General features: G+C 40.0%; 1 protein-coding gene and 1 long non-coding RNA gene across 3 annotated transcripts in view; one reads left to right on the top strand and one right to left on the bottom strand.

Moving 5' to 3' along the window:
* WWP1 (WW domain containing E3 ubiquitin protein ligase 1) overlaps positions 1-24,117 on the bottom strand; it is an 89,434-nt gene that overhangs the window by 16,866 nt on the left and 48,451 nt on the right. For both annotated transcript variants that reach the window (XM_029062180.2, XM_029062181.2), the window contains exons 7-16: positions 22,803-22,987; positions 19,572-19,911; positions 16,237-16,332; positions 13,212-13,386; positions 5,066-5,120; positions 4,895-4,979; positions 4,423-4,551; positions 1,214-1,289; positions 1,056-1,127; positions 312-400 (exon numbers count right to left, since the gene is read on the bottom strand). In XM_029062180.2, coding sequence (XP_028918013.1) covers positions 312-400; positions 1,056-1,127; positions 1,214-1,289; positions 4,423-4,551; positions 4,895-4,979; positions 5,066-5,120; positions 13,212-13,386; positions 16,237-16,332; positions 19,572-19,911; positions 22,803-22,987 — 1,302 coding nt within the window. The remainder of the gene's footprint in view (positions 1-311; positions 401-1,055; positions 1,128-1,213; positions 1,290-4,422; positions 4,552-4,894; positions 4,980-5,065; positions 5,121-13,211; positions 13,387-16,236; positions 16,333-19,571; positions 19,912-22,802; positions 22,988-24,117) is intronic.
* LOC114811074 lies at positions 18,355-22,580 on the top strand. The gene is made up of 3 exons (XR_003758771.2): positions 18,355-18,453; positions 19,036-19,356; positions 22,412-22,580. It is a non-coding gene; the product is annotated as an uncharacterized LOC114811074 (long non-coding RNA).

The following is a 24,117-nucleotide window of genomic DNA, read 5'->3' as shown; positions in this document are numbered from 1 at the left end:
CATTTTTAATAGTGGTGGAAGTAATATACACATTTGATGGAAAAATATCAGCCATGGGGTGGAATATCTTCAAGCCCATTAATTCCCACTGAACCAGTGGTTATTACTCTAACATGATTTTCCCATAACATTAAGTTTTCCAAGAACACAAACTATCACCTGATAGCACAAATGACTGTAAAAAGTTCTGAATTTAGTTGGCAAGACATTTTAAACAAAATTAAAAATCATAAACAAAGTATATTTTTTATTTCAAATCACTGTCTAAATGATCTTTTTCAAGGATTTTATAGAAGATCTGTGTTTTTTACCTTGCCAAACCACCATAATCAAGCCCTTCTTCTCCTCTGAATATTACATACAATCTCCTCCTCAAGTCATAGGGTTTTAAAGCCATGATCTAGTAACATAAGCAAACACACATTTAGCACATCCAATTTAATCCTGTTTTTTTCTTCTAAATTCAATCAGCAATCCACCTAAGTGTTTTTGTTTTGTTTTTTTTTAAGAAGAGAACTTGAATTCTCCAGATAAATGACCATGGCCGCACTGGCTGTAGGCCCAACAGAAATTAGCCAGACCCCTAAGAATTCTAATGAATTAGAGGAAGCAGCTACTCCAGAAGGGTGCCCCTGATCTATAAATTCACATATAAATTGTCCATGTCAAAATTTCAAAACGTTTGCAAGGAAGAAATAAAAGAGTAGCGGGACAAAGAATCCAAACATGGATAACCCAAAAGAGTGCTGCTATCTGGCTATTGCTTCTACCAATGGCTACCCTTCCCAAGCTCTGCTTCTCAGTCAAGAGATTACTTAGCTGCATTTCCAGTGGACTATTCTTATTATATGTTTACCAGATTAAATAAAAGCAACACAAGATTTTTGTATTTTCTATGGGTGTCACCGGAAATATTAAAGTTAGAATTAATTAGAAACCTCTAGAAATGCAATTAATCTAAAAATGATCCACTGAATCCATTGAATCCACTTTAAGGATTTAAAATGGATTTAGCAATGTTTCAGTAATGTTTATAAAAATCAATTTAATGGTACCTGTTGGAAGGAGTCCTCAAACAATGTTTGCCGGGACACATTGATCTTCACGTGGCTGGGTAGTGCATTGGACTAGAAACAAATAATATCACATAAGTCGTGTGTGTATTTGAAAGGGCAAATATTTCTGAACAGTCTATTTTTTTTTAAAAAAGTACCTGGCACAAATAACGGAAGTGAGCAAGTTTCCACCTAAAGCTTCGCTCATAAGCAATTTGTGGACCAGCTTTAGATCTAGAAAAACACAAATTGAAAGTTAAAATAATTCAGCATATAAAACAGGCTCTAAACTTAAAAATTCTCTGAACTCTTGCCAGCAATCTTATAATTTTGGACCAAATTATTTTCTAAATTCTAAAATCTGCTCCCAAAATTCTAAGACTATTACAGGTATTAATTTAATAAAGGAAGGACAGCTCATTATTATTGGCATAAATATCTATAAAAGAAGAGTATCTCTATGGCTGTTTTAATTAGCTTTGTATTATCATCATTCACTTTATAATATGCATTGGGAGTTTTTACTTTGAGTCCATTTCTTCCACAGAAACCTTTAAGGGAGTAGATGAATTTTGAGCCCCTCAAATGATAGGGTCTGTTCTCACCTCAGTACAGTGTTCTGCATAAAGAAAACATTACTGATGTAAAATGATAGTACGAAAGATTGAAAAGTATGAATGAAAATCTCAGTATTTCAAATAGAACACACACTTCATTATATTGCCTATTACCTAAATTGCTCATTTAAAACTGTAGGCGTTTTACAGACTTTATATTAATTTACATTCTGTCATTTTCTATAAAGCTACCTTTCCTAGAAAACTGACATATATCAACCAAACAACCTATGTTTTATAAGCGCTGACTGTACTAAGCACATAGAAAAGTACAATACAATAGAATTTGGAGACAAGATCCCTGACCTCAAAGAGCTTATAGCTCAGAAGAGGAGTCATTCAATCAATCGTGTTTTTGAGCATTTACTGTGTATAGAGCATGGCACTAAGTTTTGGGGGAAGTACAATACAACAATGAACACATTCCCTGTCCACAATGAGCTTAAAGTCTGGCGGGAGCCGGGGGGAGACTAATATAAATAAATTACATATACGTGCATAAGCGCTGTGAGGCTAGGAGGGAGTATGAATAAAGGGAGCAAGTCACGCAGAAAGGACTGAGAGAAGCAAAAAGGAGGGCTTAGTTTGTGAAGGCCTCTTGGAGATGTGCTTTCAATAAGGCTTTGAAGGGGGGTTAGGGTGGGCGGCGGGGACAGGGAGAGAATAACTGTCTCAGATACCAGGAGGGAAGGAATTCCAGGCCAGAGGCAGGACGTGGGAGAGAGTTGGTGGAGAGATAGATGAGATCGAGGTATAGGGAGAAGGTTAGCATTAGAGCAGTGAAGTGTGAGGGCTGGGTTGTAACAGAAGAGTAGTGAGGTGACGTAGGAGAAGGCAAGGTGACAATGTTTTACAGTGCAGACATTCTCTGCCCACAAGGAATTTAGTCTAGAGAAGGACACAAACATTAAAACAGATTATGAATATGTATGTAAGTGTCGTGGGGCTGAGAGTGGAGTGAATAAGAAGTGCTCAAATGATACAGAACCAAGTGCATAGGTGACACAGAGGGGAGAGAGAGTAGGAGAAATGAGGGGTTATTTGGGGAAGTCCACTTGGAGAGGTGATTTTAATAAGGCTTTGAAGGTGGGGAGAGTGGTGGTCTGTCAGATACAAAAGGGGAGGGAGTTCCAGGCCAGAGGGTGGAAGTAGATAAGGAGTTGGTGGTGAGATAGACTATATAGTGGTACAGTGAATATATTGGGATAGGAGGAGCGAAGTGTGCGGGTTGGTTTGTAGTAGGAAAGCATCAAGGTAAAGAGGGAGGGGGCAAGGTGACTGAGTGCTTTAAAGCCAATGGTAAGGAGTTTCTGTTTGATGCAGAGGTGGATCAACACTGGAGGTTATTGAGGAGTGGGGTGATGAGGATTAAACATTTTAAGACAATGATCCGGGCAGCAGAATGAATGAAGTAACAACTGGAATGGACAGAGACGGGAGGCAGGGAGGTCAGCAAGGAGGCTGTTGTAGTAATCAAGGTGGGATATGATATGTGCTTGGATCAGCATAACAGCAGTTTGGATAGAGAGAAAAGGGCAGAGATTCTAGAGGTGTCTGTGAAAGGAGGCTGTAAACTCACAGTCTGTGCTGAGCATACAGTCTCCTTTCTGGCAGGGAACGCTATCTACCAGCTCTATTATATTGTGCTCTCCCAAGAGCTTAGTACAGTGTTATGTACAAAGCAAGCACTGCATAAATACTAACAGAGATGACGACGTCGGGGCTGGTTCTAGAATAGACCCCATTTTGCCACATGTAAGTCTTTGGGAAAATGTATCCCACTATACAAAACCATTTTTCAAAGAACATAGACTGGCAAAATGGTGGGGTACGCCTGTACTGATGAATGGGATTTTTGCAACTTTTCAGAGTCATAATTTTATTTATGAATTTCATGCCCAAAATTTCATTACAGGTATTATCCTCCATCAGGAACTCTACTTTCAACGACAGCATTTATCAACAATGCACATGAGGTGGAACCTTCCTTGTCCCACAAAGGGACCCAGAAGACAATAGCAGGAGTAGTTGCTGCCAACTTCTCTGCCCTGACAAGCCTCAGTCCTCAATGAGTGATCACTGCTGATGCACCTCAGGCAGCAAGAGTAACAAAATTAAGGAAAGCGGAGGAAATGTTATATTCCTTTGTTCATCACTCCTTTAAAGTGCTCCAGGAAAGTAGAAACCTGCACCTAATCTTTCACCCTTCTTTGCTGACATAGAGGTCACATTTTGGGGGTGAAAGGGGATAGAGGGGGGGTAATTTGTTAAGTGCTTACTATGTGCCAAGCACTGTACTAACAACCTGGTTAGAAACAAACTAATCTGATCAGTCACTGTCTATGTTCCAAGTGGAGCTCACAGTCTTAATCCCCATTTTACAGATGAGGTTACTGAGGCACAGAGAAATTAAGTGACTTGCCCAGACATTAATACACACACAAAATAAATTACAACTATGTACAGACAAGTTGTGGATTTAGGATTAGAACCCAGGTCCTCTGATTCCCAGGCTCATGCTCTCACCACTAGGTATTGCTCCTTCTTAATTGACTGTCTTTTGGTGGGCTCTCCTTCCAGAGATAAGATTTAATGTGTACAACATTTTATACAGATTAACTTACAGTCTAATTAAATGTTTTTCAGTAACTTTTTAGGATGCACAATCAAAGAACAATTTGGTATCACCAAATTGAGAGGCTATGGATAATGTCAGCAATGCCAGAAACATCTTCCCACCAATCACTTACACAGAGGATTTTCCAGTACGAGGATCACTGAATGTTGTTGTCCTTGTGTTATGATCGACAAAGTATCTAACACCTTCTCTTGTGTATCTGATTTCCCAGCCTTCGGGAAGGGGATCTTCATTCTGCAAACTATAAGACAAAGTGTCACTGTCATTTGTTAAACAAAATTTAACAAATGCTGGCAAATTTTGCTCTAAGAATTTTCGTGTCTGCTTTCAAAATATCTACAGCCAGTCCTTCTATAACACAAAAGTTGTGTTCTTGCAGAATCCCACATAGAGGAAGTCACATTATAGTTCTCTCTCCGTTTGTGATTCTACAGTCCTGTGCACAATCCAGACAGGCTCATGTTGTTGGAAGGACACTTATTCATTCTGCTCTCCCAATCTAGCCAAAGTGTGAAGTGAAAACGCACTTTCTGGAACAACCAGGTGTACTGACAAACTGACGAAGAACATAGTTTGAGACCTACCCTTGGGTTCTAGGGTCTTCCCACTGTGTTGTCTTTGTATTATGATTCACAAAGTAAACCCTGTCATTTATATCCACTCTTCTTTCTGAAGAAAAAAGTAAACATTGCTTTTCATCACTGTTTGATGTACAGGACAAAGATCTCTATTAACAATGAGTAGTATCATCTTACCCCAGCCTGGAGGTAAAGGACCAAGTGGATCATTTTCTGCTGATAACATTGAAGCCTGACAAAACAAAGAGATATATTTTAGCCAGGAAACAGGAGAATTCCTCCTGTGCTCTTAATTTTGCTTTTTAATGACCTGGATCTGGATCACCTCTATAAGCCCGAACATATCTATAATTTCCCAAGTGAAACACTCCTTCTCTTCTTCCTTCAACAGAGCATGTGGGGTACATTTAAAAAAAAAAGAAATCCTCATGGCTTAAATCTGGACCTTTGTGTCCCAATCCTACCCTTCTTCCTACAACAGCGCATATGGGGTACATTTTAAAAAAAAGAAATCCTCATGGCTTAAATCTGGACCTTTGTGTCCCAATCCTACCCTTCTCCCTGCCCATCCACAAAAACTCAGGAGTAGGGAGGGGGATGGAGGGTTTTGCAGTGGCAGCAATTACACAACTAAATGGGAAGCAGTGTGGTCTAGTGAAAAGAAGCAAGGGCCTAGGAGTCAGAGGACCTGGATTCTAATTCCAACAACACCTCAGGTCTGTTGTGCAACCTTGGGTGAGTCACTTCACTTCTCTGGGCCTCAGTTCCCTCATCTGTAAAATGGGGATTAAGACTGTGAGCCTCATGTGGGACAGGGACTGTGACCTATTTGATTACCTTCCATCTATTCCACTGCTTAGGACAGTACTTGGCACGGTGTAAGCGCTTCAATACCACAGCTATTATTATTATTATTGCTGTTATTGAATGTGGCACCTGTGGTAAATGTAGACAGCTAGATGTAAAGAACTCATTTTTCTAACTCAGTAAACAATTGGGTTCAAATGCTGCCATCCACCCCTACTGAAATGATCTCATGCAAGATGGGTGGAGAAAGTAGGAAAGGGGAGGCCATGGCTGATAAAACTTGAAAAATCTATGTAATGAAAGGAATACAATTCAGCAAAACCACAATAAATTAATACTGGTTTATTTTAAAATGTGTTTAATTTCAAACAACATGTATTTGTCCCTTAAACTTCAACTCTTTTTTTCATAGTATTTGTTAGGCACTTACTATGTGTCAAACACTGTTTTAAGCACTGGGGTAGATACAAAGTTAATCACATCAGACACTGTCCCTGTCTCAGGTGGGGCTCACAGTTTAAGTAGGAAGGAGAACAGTTACTGAACCCCTATTTTAGAGTTGACGAAACTGAAGCACAGAAAAGTTGTGACTTTTTTTTTAAATGGTATTAGTTAAGTGTTTACTATGTACCAGGTACTGTACAAAGTACTGGGGTAGATACAAGCTAATCACGTTGGACACATTCCAATTCTACATTCCACTTAGGCCACGCTACTTCCTTAAGAAGGCACTGCTTATTTTAAGGAGAGGGAAAAGCAGTTAAGAATAAGTACTTGGTTGAATTTCAGAAAAAAAAATCTTAGTAGTAGGAGTCTATCCCATACTTATTTTTCTAGAAATTTTGAAATGAAAACATAAAAAATACTTAAGGCACATTCCTCAGAGATGATCATTTCGAAGTCATAAAAAAACTTACACATCATATAAATACTGATGATAAACATAGGGCTCTTTCCCTTTTTAAGTGTTTAGAACAACTAGTTCCTTTTCTTATACACCTAGCACCCGCTTATGACCTTTAAAGATTTATGGGAAAGTTTCTGGACTCACATTAGAACATTTCTAAAATTATTTGCAGACATTAGCAGAAGCTGAATGCTAAGAAAAGAATATCCAACCCGGTTTTCCTTTAAGTCTGATAGTACACTGAATCGAGATAGTTTGCACACAATATCCATTTTTATATTCTTGTCCAATGCCCAGTGGTCCCTGAAATTTGCTCTTTTAATGTTAAAATGTATTAACACATCTGTATTAAGATCTGAGTAACACAGATGTTGGCTTTGATCAATAAGCTATCACTAAAATCTTAATGTAATTAGCTTACAATATTTCTGTGTAGACTGTTAAAACTCACCAGCAGAGAGCGTAATAAGCACATGTCACTTAAAAACCACCAAGTACTGAAAATATTAAGCAGTATCACAGTAAGCATGTGCCACTCAGAATGAAGTTGGCATTTTTCAAAAGGTATGAATACTTAAATCAGATTTCCTTTGGAAATCCTTAAAACTTCTGAGCAGATCCACAACAGGGAGCTCCTAAAAACAATTAGGGAAATGGAAAAGCCCTACCATTATTTCAGAATGGAAGATATATACATCAGGAATCCACTAAATTAACTTTTTAGCCCAACTGTAGGAACATTTAGGAAGGAAACCAAGTAGGACTGTTGGATTTATACATTTCATCGTCCATCAAAGGAAAAAGACAATTCTCCAAGGAAATTCAATTAAATAGCCTAAGCATTCTTAATTCAAACTCTGAATACTACATCAGAAATGGTACTGATTTAAAGGAAAACTAGAAATTGCCTTCTACAATATTAAGGATTTTAAGATTACTCAGGTTGCTTTTTCTTTTGTTTCAAAGTATATTAATATGCTATTGAATAAAGATATGACAAAAAGTGAAGAGAAGCAGATATTCACGGAACAGTTCTCTACATTTGTGCATCTGTGAGGTGTGCATGTATCAACTCAAGGAGTTACTGACAATTAATAGGTATGGCACAAAGAGGAGGACTGTCCTTCCAGGTGTTATTTTAAATATATATTTCACAAGTGGCCAGGAGAGTAGGGATTTTATGAAAAGAGCAAAATTAATCTTTAGGTGGGGAAAAAATAGAAATAAGATAACCGTTCTCCCTCTCCCTTCAACTGTGAACCCCATGCAGGACAGGGTCTGTGCCCAATCTGCTTATAAGCGCTTAAATACTCTTTATTAATATTATTAAAATATATTAGCAGTGGCACCTCTAATCAAAGATTATTGGTTTTAAAGGATTTCAATCCTTCTAAATCTAAAGAAAAGATATGGTGAAATGCCCTGGAGAAACATGAGGGTGTGTGTAGGGAAGAAACAGAAGGGGAAAAAAATTCCAGAGGGTACTAATAGATGTAGAAGACCCAAAGAAAAGAAATTTAAAATGATGGTAGCCCAGACTTCTCATTTTTTTTTAGCACATACCAGAAATAGAGTTTTGAAACCTAAAAAAAAAGATTTCTCTTAAAGTTATGTTGTCAATGCCAGCAAGCAGTCCCTAGCCTACAAGTGATTAACACAAAAGCTTGTTACGTCACTACCATTTGATTGAATTATTAGGTTATTATTTAGGGGTTTAAAGGGTGTTTAATTAAGGTATAAATAACTGACATTTATTTTTAATTCAGGTAATAATGTTTTAAGTTTCAGGATTAATTTTCATTTTTATGATTCCCGTACAGTAATGGGAAAAGTAGGGGCCTGGGAGTCGGAGAAGCTACTTTCTAATCCGAGTTTCCTCCAAGATTAATTGGTTCAGGGAACTTCTTTTTTGTTCTAATAGTATTTGTTAAGCACTTATTATCTGCCAGCACTCTACTACGCGTTGGGGTAGATATATGTTTTTCAGACTGGATACATTCCCTGTCCCACATGGAGCTCACAATGAAGAAGAGGGAGAAAAGGCACTAAATCCCCATTTTGCAGTTAAGGAAACTAAAGCACAGAGAAATTATTTGCCCAAGATCATAAAAGTAGCATAGCTAGGATTAGAAACAAAGCCCTCTGACTCCCAGGCCCCTGTTTTTTCCATTAGGCCATGCTGCTTCATATCATTTTTATGATTTTGTTACTTAGGGCTAAACTTGGGTATATAGGCATCATTGCCCATAGGCATGGCATGGTCCCTATAGGGTTAACCCAAAATAGTTTGGTTTTAACTGAAGGCAGGGGTTTAGATCAGAACCAGAATTATCTGGAATATCAGATGAAAATGATTACAACTTATTTCACCACCCACTGTAATAGCTGAGGTTCTTTACTCTCTTCTCTATTCCTCTCAATCAAGCCATCAATGGTATTTATCGAGCACTTACTGTGTGTAGATCACTGTACTAAGCGCTTTGGAGATTACAGTACATTAGAGATGATAGACATGATCCCTGCTCACAAGGAGCTTACAGTCTAGACGGGGAGACAGACACTTGTCAGCTGTGTGACTGTGGGCAAGTCACAACTTCTCTGTGCCTCAGTTACCTCATCTGTAAAATGGGGATTAAGACTGTGAGCCCCACGTGGGACAACCTGATTCCCTTGTGTCTACCCCAGCGCTTAGAACAGTGCTCTGCACATAGTAAGCGCTTAACAAATACCAACATTATTATTATTACAGAAAGAGGAAATGGGCGAGTATAAAGATGTGTACACACACGCGCTCTTATTGAGGGTGGAGTAAATATCAAGTGCTTAAATGCTACAGAACCAAGGGCACTGGCAAAGTAGAAGGGAAGGGAAGTAGAGGAAATGAGGATTCAGTAAAGGAATGCCTCTTGCACTTGTGATTTTAGGAAGGCTCTAAAAGTGGGGAGGATGGTGATACATCAGATATGAAGGAGAATGAAATTCCAGGCGACAGACCTGGGCAAAGGGCCGGAGGCAGGGATAGATGAGATCGAGGCATAGTGAATAGATTGGTGTGGAGAAGTGAAGTATGCGGGATGGGTTGTAGTAGGGAATCAGAGAGGTTAGGGAGGAGGCAGAGAGCTGATTGGGTGCCTTGAAGTTGTTAAGTTGTCTTTGTTTGACGAGGAAATGGAAGGTTTCTGGGGAGTGGGGAGATGGGCTGAGTGATTTCTTAGAAAAAAGATCTGAGCAGCAGGATGAAGAATGGACTGGAATGGGGAGAGATGGGAGGCAGGAAGGTCAAGGAGGAGGTTGGTGCTGCCGTCAAGGGGAGCAGCATGGCCTAGTTGAAAGAGTATGGGCTTGGGAGACAGAGCACATGGGTTCTAATCCCAGCTCTGCCACTTGATTGCTATGTGACCCTGGGCAAGTCATTTAACTTCTCTGTGCCTCAATTCTCTCCTGCAAATTGGGGATTAAATCCTTCTCCCTCTAATTTAGATTGTGAGCCCCTAGTGGGACAGGGGCTGTGTCCAGCCTGATCATCTTGAATCTACCTCAACGCTTAGTAAAGTGCCGTACATAGAGTAATTGTTTAACAAATACAACAAAAAGGTATGCTCTGATAAGTGCCTGCATCAGCATGGTAGCAGATTGGATGGAGAGGAAAGGAAGAATTACAAAGACGTTAATAATAATAAAAATGGTGGTATTTGTTAAGTGCTTACTGTGTGCAAGGCACTGTACTAAGCACTGGGGTGGATACAAGCTAATCAGGTAGGCCACAGTCCCTGTCCCATTTGGGGCTCCCAGTCTCGATCCTCATTTTACAGATGAGAAGTGATTTGCCCAAGGTCACACAGTAGATAAGTGGCGGATGGGGATTAGAACCCATTGCCTTCTGATTCCCAGGCCTGTGCTCTATTGACTACCCCACACTGCTTCTCAAAATTATGGTATTTGTTTAGCAATTACTATGTGCCAGGCACTGAATGAAGCACTGGGGTGGAGACAAACAAATCAAGTTGGACACAGTCCCTGTTCCACTGTGGGGCTCACAGTCTCAATCTCCATTTTACAGAAGAGGTAACTGAGGCCCAGAGAAATGAAGTGACTTGCCCTAGGTCACACAGCAGACAAATGGCACAGCCAGGATTAATAATAATGTTGGTATTTGTTAAACGCTTACTATGTGCAGAGCACTGTTCTAAGCGCTGGGTAGATACAGGGTAATCAGGTTGTCCCATGTGAGGCTCACAGTCTTCTTTAGAACCCATGACCTTCTGACTCCCAGGTGTGTGCTCTAACCACTGTGCCAGAAGGATTACAGAGATATTGTGAAGGAAGAGTCAACAGAATTTGGTGACAGACGGAAGATGCGCATTGAATGAAAAAAGATAAGTTGATAATAAATCTAAGCTTCTGGGCTGATGAGACAGGGAGGATAGTGGTGCTATCAATGAAAAAGAGAGGGTCTGAGCAGAAAGATAAGGAGTTCTGTGTTGGACATGTTAAATTTGAGGTATAAGCAGCATGGCTCAGTGGAAAGAGTCTAGGTTTGGGAGTCAGAGGTCATGGGTTTGAATCCCTGCTCTGCCACTTGTCAGCTGTGTGACTGTGGGCAAGTCACTTAACTTCTCTGTGCCTCAGTTACCTCATCTGTAAAATGGGAATTAACTGTGAACCTCATGTGGGACGACCTGATTAACGACCTGATTACCCTGTATCTACCCCAGTGCTTAGAACAGTGCTCTGCACATACTAAGCGCTTAACAAATACCAACATTATTATTATTATATCCAATCAAAGATGTCCTGAAGGCAGGAGGAAATGTGAGACTACAGAGATGGAGGCCAGAGTTGGAAAAGTAAATTTTGGGAACCATCCCCCCAAAGATGGTGGGTGAAGCCTTGAAATGAATGAGTTAACCTGGGGAATGAGTGCAGATGGAGACTAGAAGGGGACCCAGAAATCTCCTCCCTGCCCTGGAACTAATAATGGACAACTATGACGTTACTTTCTGGACTTGCTGCCAAGAAGCTACACTCAGTGAATGTAGCAGGATTTGCAGCAGCTCTAGGTTGCAGGTTCCTGATTTAGAGGGCCTCTCGGATGCTTTAGCCAGGGCTGTTGTACTGCCCATGGACACTAGAAAGCCACTCAGAGTAAAGAAAGAGCTTCTGAAAAGATCTGCTTGGTCCAACGCTAAACACATTTCCCCAATATGGTGAACAAGAGAATTCCTCAGTTGTCTCCTTCTTATCAGTCTCACTAGGTTCTCAGCAATTTTTGTTTTCCCTTCTGCCTATTAAACTTTATTTTCTACCCTATAGCCGAATCCTGGAAATAATGCTTATTTAGCCTTATTTCTCCCAATGTATAAATTGCTCCCTCAAGACAGGAAGGCATCATCAAAAATGTATTAACTCTTTCAGGTCACAGGGACACAACTCCTCTCCACCCACACTGCTACCTTGCTGGTACAATCTCTCAATATCCCAACTACTGTATCAGCCTCCTTTCTACTCTCCCATCCTCCTGTCTCTTCCCGCTCAGCCTATACTTCATTCCGCTGCCTGGATTATCTTTCTGCAGAAAAGCTCTGGGCATGTCACTCTCCTCAAAAATCTCCAGTGGTTGCCTATCAACTTTCACATGAAGCAAAAACTCCTCACTATCGGCTTCAAAGCTCTCCATCACCTTGCCCTCTACCTCACCTCCCTTATCTCCTCCTACAGCCCAGCCCGCACACTCCGCTCCTCCGCCGGTCAATGTGCCTCATTCTCGCCTGTCCCGCGGTCTACCCCTGGCCCGCGGTCTACCCCTGGCCCACGTCCTACCTCTGACCTGGAATGCCCTCCCTCGTTACATCCACCACACTCTCTTCCCCTCTTCACAGCCCTACTCAGAGCTCATCTCCTCCAGAAGGCCTTCCCAGACTAAGCCCTCCCTTTCCCTCTGCTCCTCCTCCCCTCCCCATTGCCCCTACTCTTTCCCTCTGCTCTACCCCCTTCTCCTCCCCACAGCACTTGCATATACTTGTACATATTTATTGCTCTATTTATTTTATTATGTGCATTTATCTATGGTTTTATCTATTTTTATGGTAGTGATGTCTATCTACTTGTTTTGTTGTCTGTCTCCCCCTTCTAGTCTGTGAGCCTGTTGTTGGGTAGGGATTGTCTCTGCTGCTGAATTGTACTTTGCCAGCACTTAGTACAGTGCTCTGCACATGTAAGCGCTCAATAGATACGACAATGAACTGCATGTTAGATACGACAATGAACTGCACTGTAGCAAAACACTTCCAAACAAAATTCTAAAGCACTCAGTGTACCTCTGACAAAAACAATATCTGCAACTAAGAGTATCTGGCTTCTTTAGTTACTTGAATTACAGTTAGAAGGCAAAAACCTAGGAAGACCCATTCCTAACCACCCATTCCCACCCAAGAGTATCTGCAGAACGATCAGAAGTTTGAAACAACCATATTACTAAATTTTAGTCACTACCCACTTTTAAATAACAAGCATCCTTTCAAATTCAGATTCTATCAGTAGATGAAATCAAAAGAGGGAAGGAGGGTGCAGGGGAGGAGAGAAATGGAGGCAAACTGATTTGCTAATTACCGAATAGAGGTATCGTTGGTTAAACTGCTGCATAGCTCCCTGTAGTTGATTACGTTGCGACTGCCACTGTTCAAAGTTCCTGACTGATTCCATAGTCGGCCGCTGCCAAGTTGTCGTTCTGGTATTATGGTCCACATAATAAACTCTTCCGCGATCATCGACTCGTCGTTCCCAACTACCAAAACACCAAAAATCCACAATGGGAAACCGAATGATTTATTAAAACATTTTAGCTGTCTCACTTTAGGTATAGAGATCCCAGCCTATTCCATAAATAATTTTTGATGAGATCTTCTAAGAATGCAAAATGTGATCTCCTTCAAAGGGACTGTGACAAAATTGGTACATACATGAAGGAGAGTGAAAAAAACACTTTTGGTTTGCCAAGTGATTGGATTAACCAATAAAACCAATACTTTTCTAAACCATAATTTCAATAAAACTAGTTGTACTCGTTCATGAAGAAGGGACTCTTCTTTTGAGTCTTTTAACAGATATACTTCTTTTCACTCTTTTTTTCCCTTCCTCCAAAGGGAAGGAAGGTTTAGATTTGAGCCCATTGTTGGGCAGGGATTATCTCTATCTGTTCCCGAATTGTACATTCCAAGCGCTTAGCTCAGTGCTCTACACACAGTAAGCGCTCAATAAATACGATTGAATGAATGAATTAATATAAAGTATCTTTATACTGTGGTTCCCAAAAACCTCAGTTAACTGTCAATTATTCAGAACCAAATGGCAGTCGATGGCAGCAAGAGGGAGTGGGTGAGAGAATCCTTCCTGCTCATATTTATACAGACAACCTGGAGTCAGCTAAACAGTAACCCAATAACATCTAACATCACAACACATTTACCCAGAGCAGTGTGCCCAATAACCTAGACACAGAAGAACATATAGATGCTATTCATTTGAGCACTGTTTCTGTTAAATGTTTGTCAAAATTTATTTTTAAATAAGAAAATATTAGAGACATAACAGTCTTTCTTCAAAAGTGGCAGATGTCCTTCAGGCCTGAGACTTCCAGACCAAGAACCTCGGCAGAGAATTGATTACAATGCTAGTGGTTTGTGGAGCACCAACTGCAGTCTCTCTAAAGTCATATTCTGGCTGCAGGCAGAAGTGTCACACATTGCAAAGTGTAAAAAGGGGTCTCCTTTTCCCCCCTACCCAGGACATTTCTGAAACAGAAACAAAGAATTTCCCCCCGCTAAATCCCACCGAGTCATCAGCTTGTATCCTTTTAACATTACATGTTATTTTAATGAACTACACTGCTATACAAGAAGTTTCTGAACAAGCTGAATAATCACAGCTATCTTAATTCAATCATACAGGGAGCTTTCAGATAAATTGACTGATCACTTAGCCTAATTCTGTTTCCCAAATTCACCCATCCACATAAAAAATGAAGACATCGAAAAAGCTATAATAATTTCTTCCTCTCTTCTGGAAGCATTCTGTTATATTCCTATGGGAATTTATGTTTGGGAGTTACTCAGATTTCTGTATTTTATTAGCCTGGAACTATGGATGTCCCTGAGTAAGAGAAATGGTGACACATAATCAATGAAGGCCAAAGCAAATTTAGCAGGCTACTGAAGAATTTTACAAGCCAGTACAGTTTGCACCAAATCTGGATACTGTATTTACCAGTGACAAAAGCAATTAGCTAAAAGCAATGTATCCGTAAACCTCAGCACCTAAGACCTGATTTTGGTAAGTTCTTGATGCATGCTAGATAGACGTGATTTTATTTCACAGTACTTCGCCTCTAATCTTGAGGTATTAACCAGATTTTGGTTTATCAAGTATTGGCCAATTTCTACATAATCCGTAATTCAAGAAACATCTCCATCCCTATTTCAAAGAACAAAATTAGGATCAAATAAAGCAAACACCTTGAGTTTCCAAGCCAACTCTAGTGAACCAGAAAATGAGAGTGTCCAAAAGCATTTCTGAAATAACTCTCATTCCGAAAGAGGGCGGTTTTTCAGCTCCCCCTCCAACGGCATCCCAAGCCAAGGCTTCAAACCTCTGCTGCACAATATCAGTTGGAGGTGGATCAGTTCTAGCATGTCAACCAGAAATCTGACATGGCGGTATGGTGCATCAAGCCAATAAGCTAACAAACTCTGCTGCAAGGCTGGAAATCGCAAGGAGTGGATGAGGTGATTCCTAAGCACAAAAACTCCCGCATTTTTCCTACCAGAGACCCAGCAATGAGAAGGGCTAGACATCCCAAACTTCCTTGCTGTTGTGGCTCCCATGGAGAAGGCTAGAACCTCTCAACTTGGGAACATCACTCACACCCTCAACACTTGGAGTGGAAAGGGCATGGCTCATGCACTACAAAAATGACAGGCATGCACATAATTGAGAGTTTCCTGAAGATGACGACAAAATCCAGGCACACACACTATGTGTGTGCACATAGTGCAGCATAATGAGGGAAGAACAAAAAAGATCCTCAAATGAGCCAGTCTGGGTTGAAATGCAGCATTCTAGGCAAATCTAAGCCTGTGTTTAATAAGTGGGCAAAAGAATTCAGCAGCAACGCGGCCTCGTGAAAAGAGCACGGGATTGGGAGTCAGGAAGGAAACCTGGGTTCTAGTCCCAGCTCCACCACTTGTCAACTGTATGACCTTAGGCAAGCCACTTAACTTTTTTCTGCCTCTACTTAAAAAAAAATGGAAATAAAAAACCCTGTTCTCCTATCCTCTTAGGCCATGATCCCAGTGTAAGACAGGGATTAGGTCCGATCAGATTATCTTTTATACAACCCAGTGCTTAGCACATTGCTTGGCCAATAGAATGTGCTTAATAAATACTATTACTATTAGTAGTACTTAATGTCAGAGACAAAATGGAAACAAGACATTTAAGCACACTTCTGAAGTTAATAGTGAATACCATTGCTTTGTACAACAAAAGTTTCCTGTTAATGAAAGAGGTATCATTTTTCCATGTTATACAACATACAATTAGCTACATGCAAAAACAAAATCAAAGATAGGTACATTACCCTGGAGGTAAAGGCTGTGGTCTCTCCCATGTTGTAGTTCGTGTGTTGTGATCAACATAATAGGTTCTACCATGGAGATCTTTCCTCTGTTCCCATCTTTATTAAACAAGAGAGATTATCTAAGACAACACGAAAATGTTGCCTTCTCATGATCAGATTAACATGGAAAATATCACTGTTCACGACAATAAACTAATCAAAATCTATCCAAAGACTGAATCATTTTCTCTAGCTTTACCCACTTTTGTTCTAAATTCTCAACAGAAACTATTTCTTTTCATCAGTGATCTCATTTAAAGAGAAAGCAAACATGTTACAACTGCAAGGAGATACAGCACAAGCAATTACAGTGCTTAGAACAGTATTTGACACATAGAAAGCGCTTAAATATCATTAAAAAAAACAGTGATTATTTCAGGACTAGAAACATATTTGGATTAACAAAATTCTGAAGCACAAACATGAAAAAGGCAAAAGTTTATACGAATTAGTGATGCCTATCTAAAGTAAATTATGTTACATTATAATAGAATCTTTGAATAGTGATGGTTCTGGGATTCACAACTGGCACAAGAACAAAGTTCACAGAGACCAAAGGTCTCCATCATTACTTACTGTAAACTATTCTGTAATGAAATCCTCAAGGAAACAATATGACCCCATAGTTGGGTAGGGATTGTCTCTATCTGTTGCCGAATTGTACTTTCCAAGCACTTAGTACAGTGCTCTGCACACAGTAAGCGCTCAATAAATATGATTGAATGAATGAATATAGAAAAGTTGCTCTGTCTGACCCTAAATTACACATTTGCAGAGGAATCACGGACTTACTGATTTCCTTCAGATGTATCCTGTAATGTACCTTCTCAAGTTTCGGAGAATTTCCCAAATTAAAATGAAATACCTAAAAAGTTTAACATCTCCCCATGAGTAGTACTTGTATACTACAAGCAGACATAACTGGTTCCTGAAAACTACTTGTGGTGAAGCATTTACGGGAGCATTGGTTTTTGAATCGAGGCAAGGCTACTGGTTTTTACCCAAATTACCCAGAATGTTTTACCCAATTGCAAATGACTTAATACAGCTGCATTACTGCATGTTTTAAAGAGCATTCAATACAAATAAAAATCACATAGAAATACAAATGAAACAGACATGTAGATCGTGACTGTACTGTACTATTCAATTACCTCTTTCTACAAGTGAGCTTAAAATGTAAAGATATTTTAAACTATTGAATTATTATTACTATTTTTAATGGGCACTTGGGGTAGGTTTAATAGGGTGAGGTTTCCGCTTAGTTCCAAGGTGATTTGGAGGGGCTGGTTGAAAGACTGGGGCAGAGTGAAGAAGGAGGAAAAAAGCCAGCGAAAAAGAAATTCAGTGTGTTCCAAAATGGGTCTGTTTCACTCATTCATGTATTCTTTCTTTTCAAATGTTTAGTACAGTGCTCTGCACATAGTAAGTGCTCAAAAAGTATGATTAATTGATTTTCTGTTTCAATTTGTGTTTGTTTAATAAAGAATGATCTTTATTCCCGGTTGCATTTTTACTTGCTCAGGTGGGAGTGAGGGGGCTGGGAGTCAGATCCAGTTTGAAAAATACATTTCCATCTTTAAATAGAGACTAGATAAGAGCACTGTCTGTGAATGGTGCCATTACAGGGAAAGGGAGAGGGGGCCCTGAGAACAGGGTCTCCAACCAGAGAGAAGTGGGACTTAAAGGGACCCAGCCACCACAGGGTGGGTTTAAGAGAAAGGGGAGGGGAAGAATGGGCAAGCTTTCTCGGTTGTACATTAGTGGGAAAGCAGGGAATCTACTTAGAATGTCCCCTCCTGGCAGAAAGATTACTGTGAAATACGGGAATCTTTGTCAGCTTCTACAGCTAGCCATTGAAGGCTCCTTTTCTGTTGCCACTGCTAGGCCCCACTACCTTGTCCTGCTCCAGCCCAGAATGTGGCTTGACAGCCCCCCAGATGACAAGCAATGGTAGGAGAGACATTAAACAGAGGAGTTGGCGAGACAGGAGGAGGACCAAGAAGAGACCACGAAATGAGTATTTAAGAGACTGGAGTCACAGAGTCAGATATGATGTCATAAACACAAATAGGGGGAAAATTCTGAGATTCCTTAAGTGCCATCTGCCATAATTTGGATGGTTGTACCTCAAGGACTGCCTGGATTTTCTTTGCCAGTCATTTCACAAATACCTGTGTAAGTTTCTGACTGATCTTCATGTCTACTTTCTCTATTTTGCTTTAGTTATTTTATCTTAGTTATGCTCTTTAATTTTATTCCTTATACAAATTATTTTTATCTGATATTGTTTCAAAATTAGTGTCTTAATTTTCCCACAACTAAATCTACATTTCTCCAAATTAAGATGTCCTCAGACTCAGCAGCAAGTGCGGATAATGTAGGTCTCAGAGTTGCAGTGCACAACTCTGGGCATTCTCCATGTGTCCCTAGTTGGTCACTCGGACTCATGGGAAATGTCAACTCCTCCATCCACCTTGACTCTATATTCCTGTCATCACCACTCTTCTCATTTCCATTGCCAAGAAATATAGAAGAGGGAGAACCTTTTGGAAAATATGGGATGAGAAAGGGAGGTTAAGTAATAGGAAAGTATATTTTAAAATTGAACTTCCTTGGCTGAATTATTTTATTCTCCCTCAAGGTAAGTCCCTGCAAGAGTTTTATTAATTACTTCCAAGGAAAGCCACATGCATCAGCTCAATCCTATTGCCCACTGGTGGCCGGGAGCCAAACTGAGTCTTCTCTTCCTTCTTCCAGATTCAAAAGGATTGGAGAAATAAAAATGATTATTCTTCTGGCTCTCCCAAAATGCCTAAGAGAAAGAGCAAAAAACTCCCACTAACAGCTATCAGCTGCCATCAAGACTACCCAAACTATCGGAAGAAGAGAGAGTTTGGAGCCGCCCCCACAATGCTCCCTAAGACTGCTCTCTGATTATCTTCTTCCCTCCAACTCAAACATCTTAGAAATGCTTCCAAGGAGAGCTGGACCCATAGCTAGGCCTACTGCCACTCAGGTTCTAGCCAATACAAGGGGCTGAAGGAAACCAGAAGAGAAAGAGACCATCCTCCTAAACAGGTATGGTATTAGCACTTTTGGATTCTTTTCCTTCAAATCTGTCAAAGGAGCCTTGCTTATGGGTTCAAAAAGGACGAATCGCAGACTAGAAAAGAGAAAGAGCAGCAAATGACATGGGGAAAATTAAGCATGTTGTTCACACTCATATACCCGCCCTCTTCATGCTTGGGTATATACGCTCATATACATTACCGTTTCCACTTCAGTCAACATACCCTGGGGGCAAAGGATCTACACTGGCATTTCCAGGCTGCTGCCTTACAGGTTCTTCAGACACAGTGGAAGACTGTCTTGGTTTGGCTGCTTCAACTACAGAATTGTTTCTAGGACTGCAGGCCGCCGAGTCTATTGTGTTTACAGCTTCAAATCCCATTGCAGTACTGGTGGAAGCAGCTGAGGCATTGTTTTCAGAGACACCAGGGACTTCTGGATTTGGAGGATCTGTAGTAGTGGTAATAGTGCAATCTGTAGACATTGGAGTTTCTTCTGAACCCAATAAAGTCCCAGGGGTAGATGTATCTTCCGCTGCGGCCGACGAAGATGAGTCCCCATTAACTAGAAGTAAATACATTTTTATAGATTGGGTAATGATTGACAGAAAATAATCTAGAATTCAACAAGTAGTTTTAGAGACACACCACTAATCTTAGAAACCAGTTCCCTTAAGTTTAAAGTGATCTATTACAAGGCGCTGGAATTCCAGAGGTCAGAGTCACAGTACCTAGCTACCTTTATGCACTCATAAAGCACGGCTTAGCAGTAGTAGTGAAAGTATTTATTAAGCACTTACTATTTGCAGAGCACCGTACTAAGCACTGGGAGAGAATACACAGGTGGGAATTCGACATGGTCCCTGTCCCTTAGGGAGCTCACAATCTGAGGGGACTGTAATCTATTGCTTGGGAGTCATATCTACCTCTTCTTGGGAGCAAATATGGCTACGGAATAGGGCAATGGGGCAGGACATCCAAACCCATCAGCGTGGGCTTTGTGTGGGGCCTCTGCCAAACGCCTCACAAAGTCTGGTGCCACTTCTGCTGCTACAGCTGACCTACAATCTCCAAAAGATGGTGCAGAGCCACTGGGTCCAATTGGGCCCATCATTTCTGGGAGCAAAAGTCAGTGACAGGAAACCCACCTTAGACTCTCAAACAGACGAGTGGATGGGCACCAACCCTCAGAAGGCCATGGACCCTGAAGGAGAGAACCACGGGAGGGAATCATGGTGGACCTGAAGGGGGTTTACACAACTGAGCAACATGCTTCCCAGAAGTGAAAGGGAAAGTATTTTCTCTGTTGTTATTAAACCGTAAAGTGTGCTTCAGTTGTATTCGTGAGCAGAAATTACTAAATTGGGATAGAGGGAGCTGATCTTTATACTTGAAGATGGAGTCTCCTGATGGGGAACTCTATATGTTTCATGGTGACGTGCCCCACACAAAACCTAACCAGTCTTCTTCAAGAGCTATTAGGATAAAAGCCGCAAGGCAGAGTCTTTAGCTGCTGGAATGGCTAAACCCTGAACAAACTACTGGGTTTCTTCAGTAAATAGGGAAGGTGCCTCACCTATACCTGCTAAAATATCTGGAACCAGGGTTGTTAAAATTCCAAAGGATTAGGTGCATTCAAGAAGGGAAATGCCACATGATTATGTGTTTATTGTCACAGACCCATTAATCATTACTCCAAAGCCAGTGCTCTATCTGGGACAAGTGAATTAAATGATTAGGGAATGTAATGAGATACTGAGATAGCCATCTCTATCTGCTCCTAATGGATCCTAGCAGCTATGTTTATTTCCACTGAAAACAACAGATGATGGGGGAAAGCTCGAATACTTCTTCCTTTATAAAACCGCTTTATGATCACATACTTCCCCCTCCCTTTCAATTATGCCAGCAGATAAAGTGAAAAAAAAATACGAAGTGGATGGGTTTGGTAAATAAGGAGGCATGACTTTCATTTAGATGGCTACCATCTTGAAGAAAAGGTGAGGGGTAGCAGACTCTACTGAGCATCTCTGCCACCAATGAACCTTCAAAGACGACCCATAGGGACACCCATTTGTTAGAATTTACAGTTTGATTTTAACTAGAGGTCCAGGGGAAATGCTAGAATCACTTCCTGAGCAAAATGGACTTCTGCCACAATCTCATTTATCGAAGGAACTTGAGAATTATTGGAGTGCAGTGGCAACTTCACCCCCAAACTTTATAATCTCTTTGAACAGGGCTCTAGGTTTCAGGGCTGCCCAAGTGAATACACAGGAAGGGGTGTGATCTACTGGAAACTGTACAGGTTTAAGAGTTAGGTTCAAATCTGCCACTTGCCTGTTTTGTGCTCTCGGGCAAGTTGCTTAACTTCTTTGGGCCTCGGTGTCCTCATATTTAAAATAGGGACTAAATATACCTGTTCTCTCTCCCACTTAGACTGTGAGCTCCAAATAGGACAGGGACCGCGTCTGATCGACTCATGTTGCACTTACTCCAGCATTTAGTACAGTGCTTGGCGACATGGTAAACACTTAAATCTCACAATTATGATTATTACTACTATTGTTGTTATTATTGCTACTCTGGATTCACAAGGTGTTACTGGCCTGAAAGTCAATTTACAACTACAGTTTACTACTAATGAGTAACTTAAAGTTTACAGGTATGCATCAAAACCCTATTGAACACACTAGTTCCTACCTGTAAAATTTCACTATTCACTACCCTATCTTTAGGGTCTATCTATATATTCATCAGTTTCCAATTCTTTCTTAGCAAGCTTTCTGTGCTTTATCCCTTGAAAGACACCATAATAGGGTTTTATTATATCTAGCTTCTACCGGTAGAGCACCTATATATCAAACTAAATACAGCTTACTTTAGGAAAGGTCTCAAAATCTAGAGCATGCAGACTTTCAAAACACTACATTTTTTGGCTGATTTTTACCAGAAAAGAAGTTTGAATACTGAAAGAGTTATTATAGCATAATTAGGTGACTACCACTGACAATGATTACCATCTTCTCAGATGTATTTTGGCTACTTTCTCAATTCTCTTTCAGGGTCCTGTTGTGAAGAGGATTACAAAACACTAATAGGTTTTTTAAACAACCTATTAAGTGTTTTGTTGTTTTTTTTTCCACTGGATCAGTGAGGGAAAAACTTTACCTCTATTGGTTCCTACAGTGTTCTGAAACACAGAGAATAAAATACAAGCTACTGAACACTTTAGTAAGGCCATCCATTCTCTAATTTGTTAAAGGGACTTGGGACAACAAATACAATGGGGTCAGTTTTTTTTTAAGGATAAAATTTTAGGATCCTATTCAAATAAGTGATTACTTCACAATTACTCTGAGAAAGACATTTGAAGACATAGGCACATTAAAACTCATATTTTAAAACTTGCAAAAATTTCTATTGCACTTCATTTCAGAACTTTCCCATTCTTACCAGTGCTGGTTGCAGGCTGAGATGTAAGTGGTTTGGGGGCTGGTACATTTTTGGGTCTGGCTGCAACATGAGAAGGAGATGAGGGTGTGCTGTCTCCATTAACTACATGTATATAGAATGGGTTTTGTACTACAGAGTTTGTAGGTGCATGATTATCTATTCCATTAGCAACTTCAGTGGTAGACCTTTAAGAAAAGACAAACATATTTACCTTACTGCAATTGGTTAAATATCATATACATTAAAGCATTATGAAGGGTATACTTAAATGAGTAAAGGAAATTTGGAAACCAACTTAAGACACCACCCTAAACTTCACTTCTAAGTACAACTTCTATTCAATGTTATGTTTTGATTGAACAAAGAAAAATAATAGAAAAAAAACACAAAATGAGCATTCCACAATCATTTTAAGATCTGGAAAATACTGAAATAAGCTGTGACTATTTCATCTTTCCAATTCAAAGTAGGGTTAGGTGGGGAACGTGTAAAGTCTAATTAAAGACATCCCCTTAATGGAACAGTTTATAACATATTTCGACAACCTTCATGAAAAATATTTCTAGAAACTTTGAATTATTATTATTGTAAGATATTTACTAAGAGAACTCTAAGTGGTAGCTATACCCATTGTGTGATATTTTGAACAGAAGTGCATTCTGGCTCAAGAATGAAATTAAACATTTAGATTAAAAGTATTGCTAATTTATGACTGTAGGGTTTTTTTTTTTTTAACAGAAAGTTCCAAAAATGAAATATGTGATACAGCAGGGTCACCCACTTCAACGAGCTTTATTTTCTGCAATTTTGAATTCCAAATCTCTTAAAACTGTTCTGATATTATCTACTCTGTTATACTGTACTCTTCTAGCGCTTAGTATGATACTCTGCACACAGTAAGCACTCAAATAACACTGGTGTCGACGACATTATCTGGCTACAGATCAAATTACTACAATAAACTGGATTTTTTTCTTACAGAGATAAGAATTAGTCCACTTTTAAACAGCAGCAAAATTCACTACTAACCTGACAGTTTAGAGAAGCCTCGTAATTTACAATCTGCTCATGCTTGCTAGCTACCTATTTGATTCTGGGTGAAATTCAATAATGTCCATTTTAAAGCTACAGAGTCATATGTTCCCTGAATTCTGATTCCATTTAAGATCAATTTCTATGTACCCTTACAGCAATTAAGATCCCCTCCAAAGCACTTCTACTAATGGCTCCTGGTTATATAGTGGAGGGTTAAAGAGAGGGTTTTCTCTGAGGAAGAACATTATCTATTGAAAGCCCTTCCCTTTAATGAGCTGAC

Source organism: Ornithorhynchus anatinus, chromosome 4 (assembly GCF_004115215.2).
Source record: "Ornithorhynchus anatinus isolate Pmale09 chromosome 4, mOrnAna1.pri.v4, whole genome shotgun sequence".
NCBI lineage: Eukaryota > Metazoa > Chordata > Mammalia > Monotremata > Ornithorhynchidae > Ornithorhynchus > Ornithorhynchus anatinus.
Note: the sequence above shows the minus strand (reverse complement) of the source record. Positions and strands in the feature narration are given on the sequence as shown.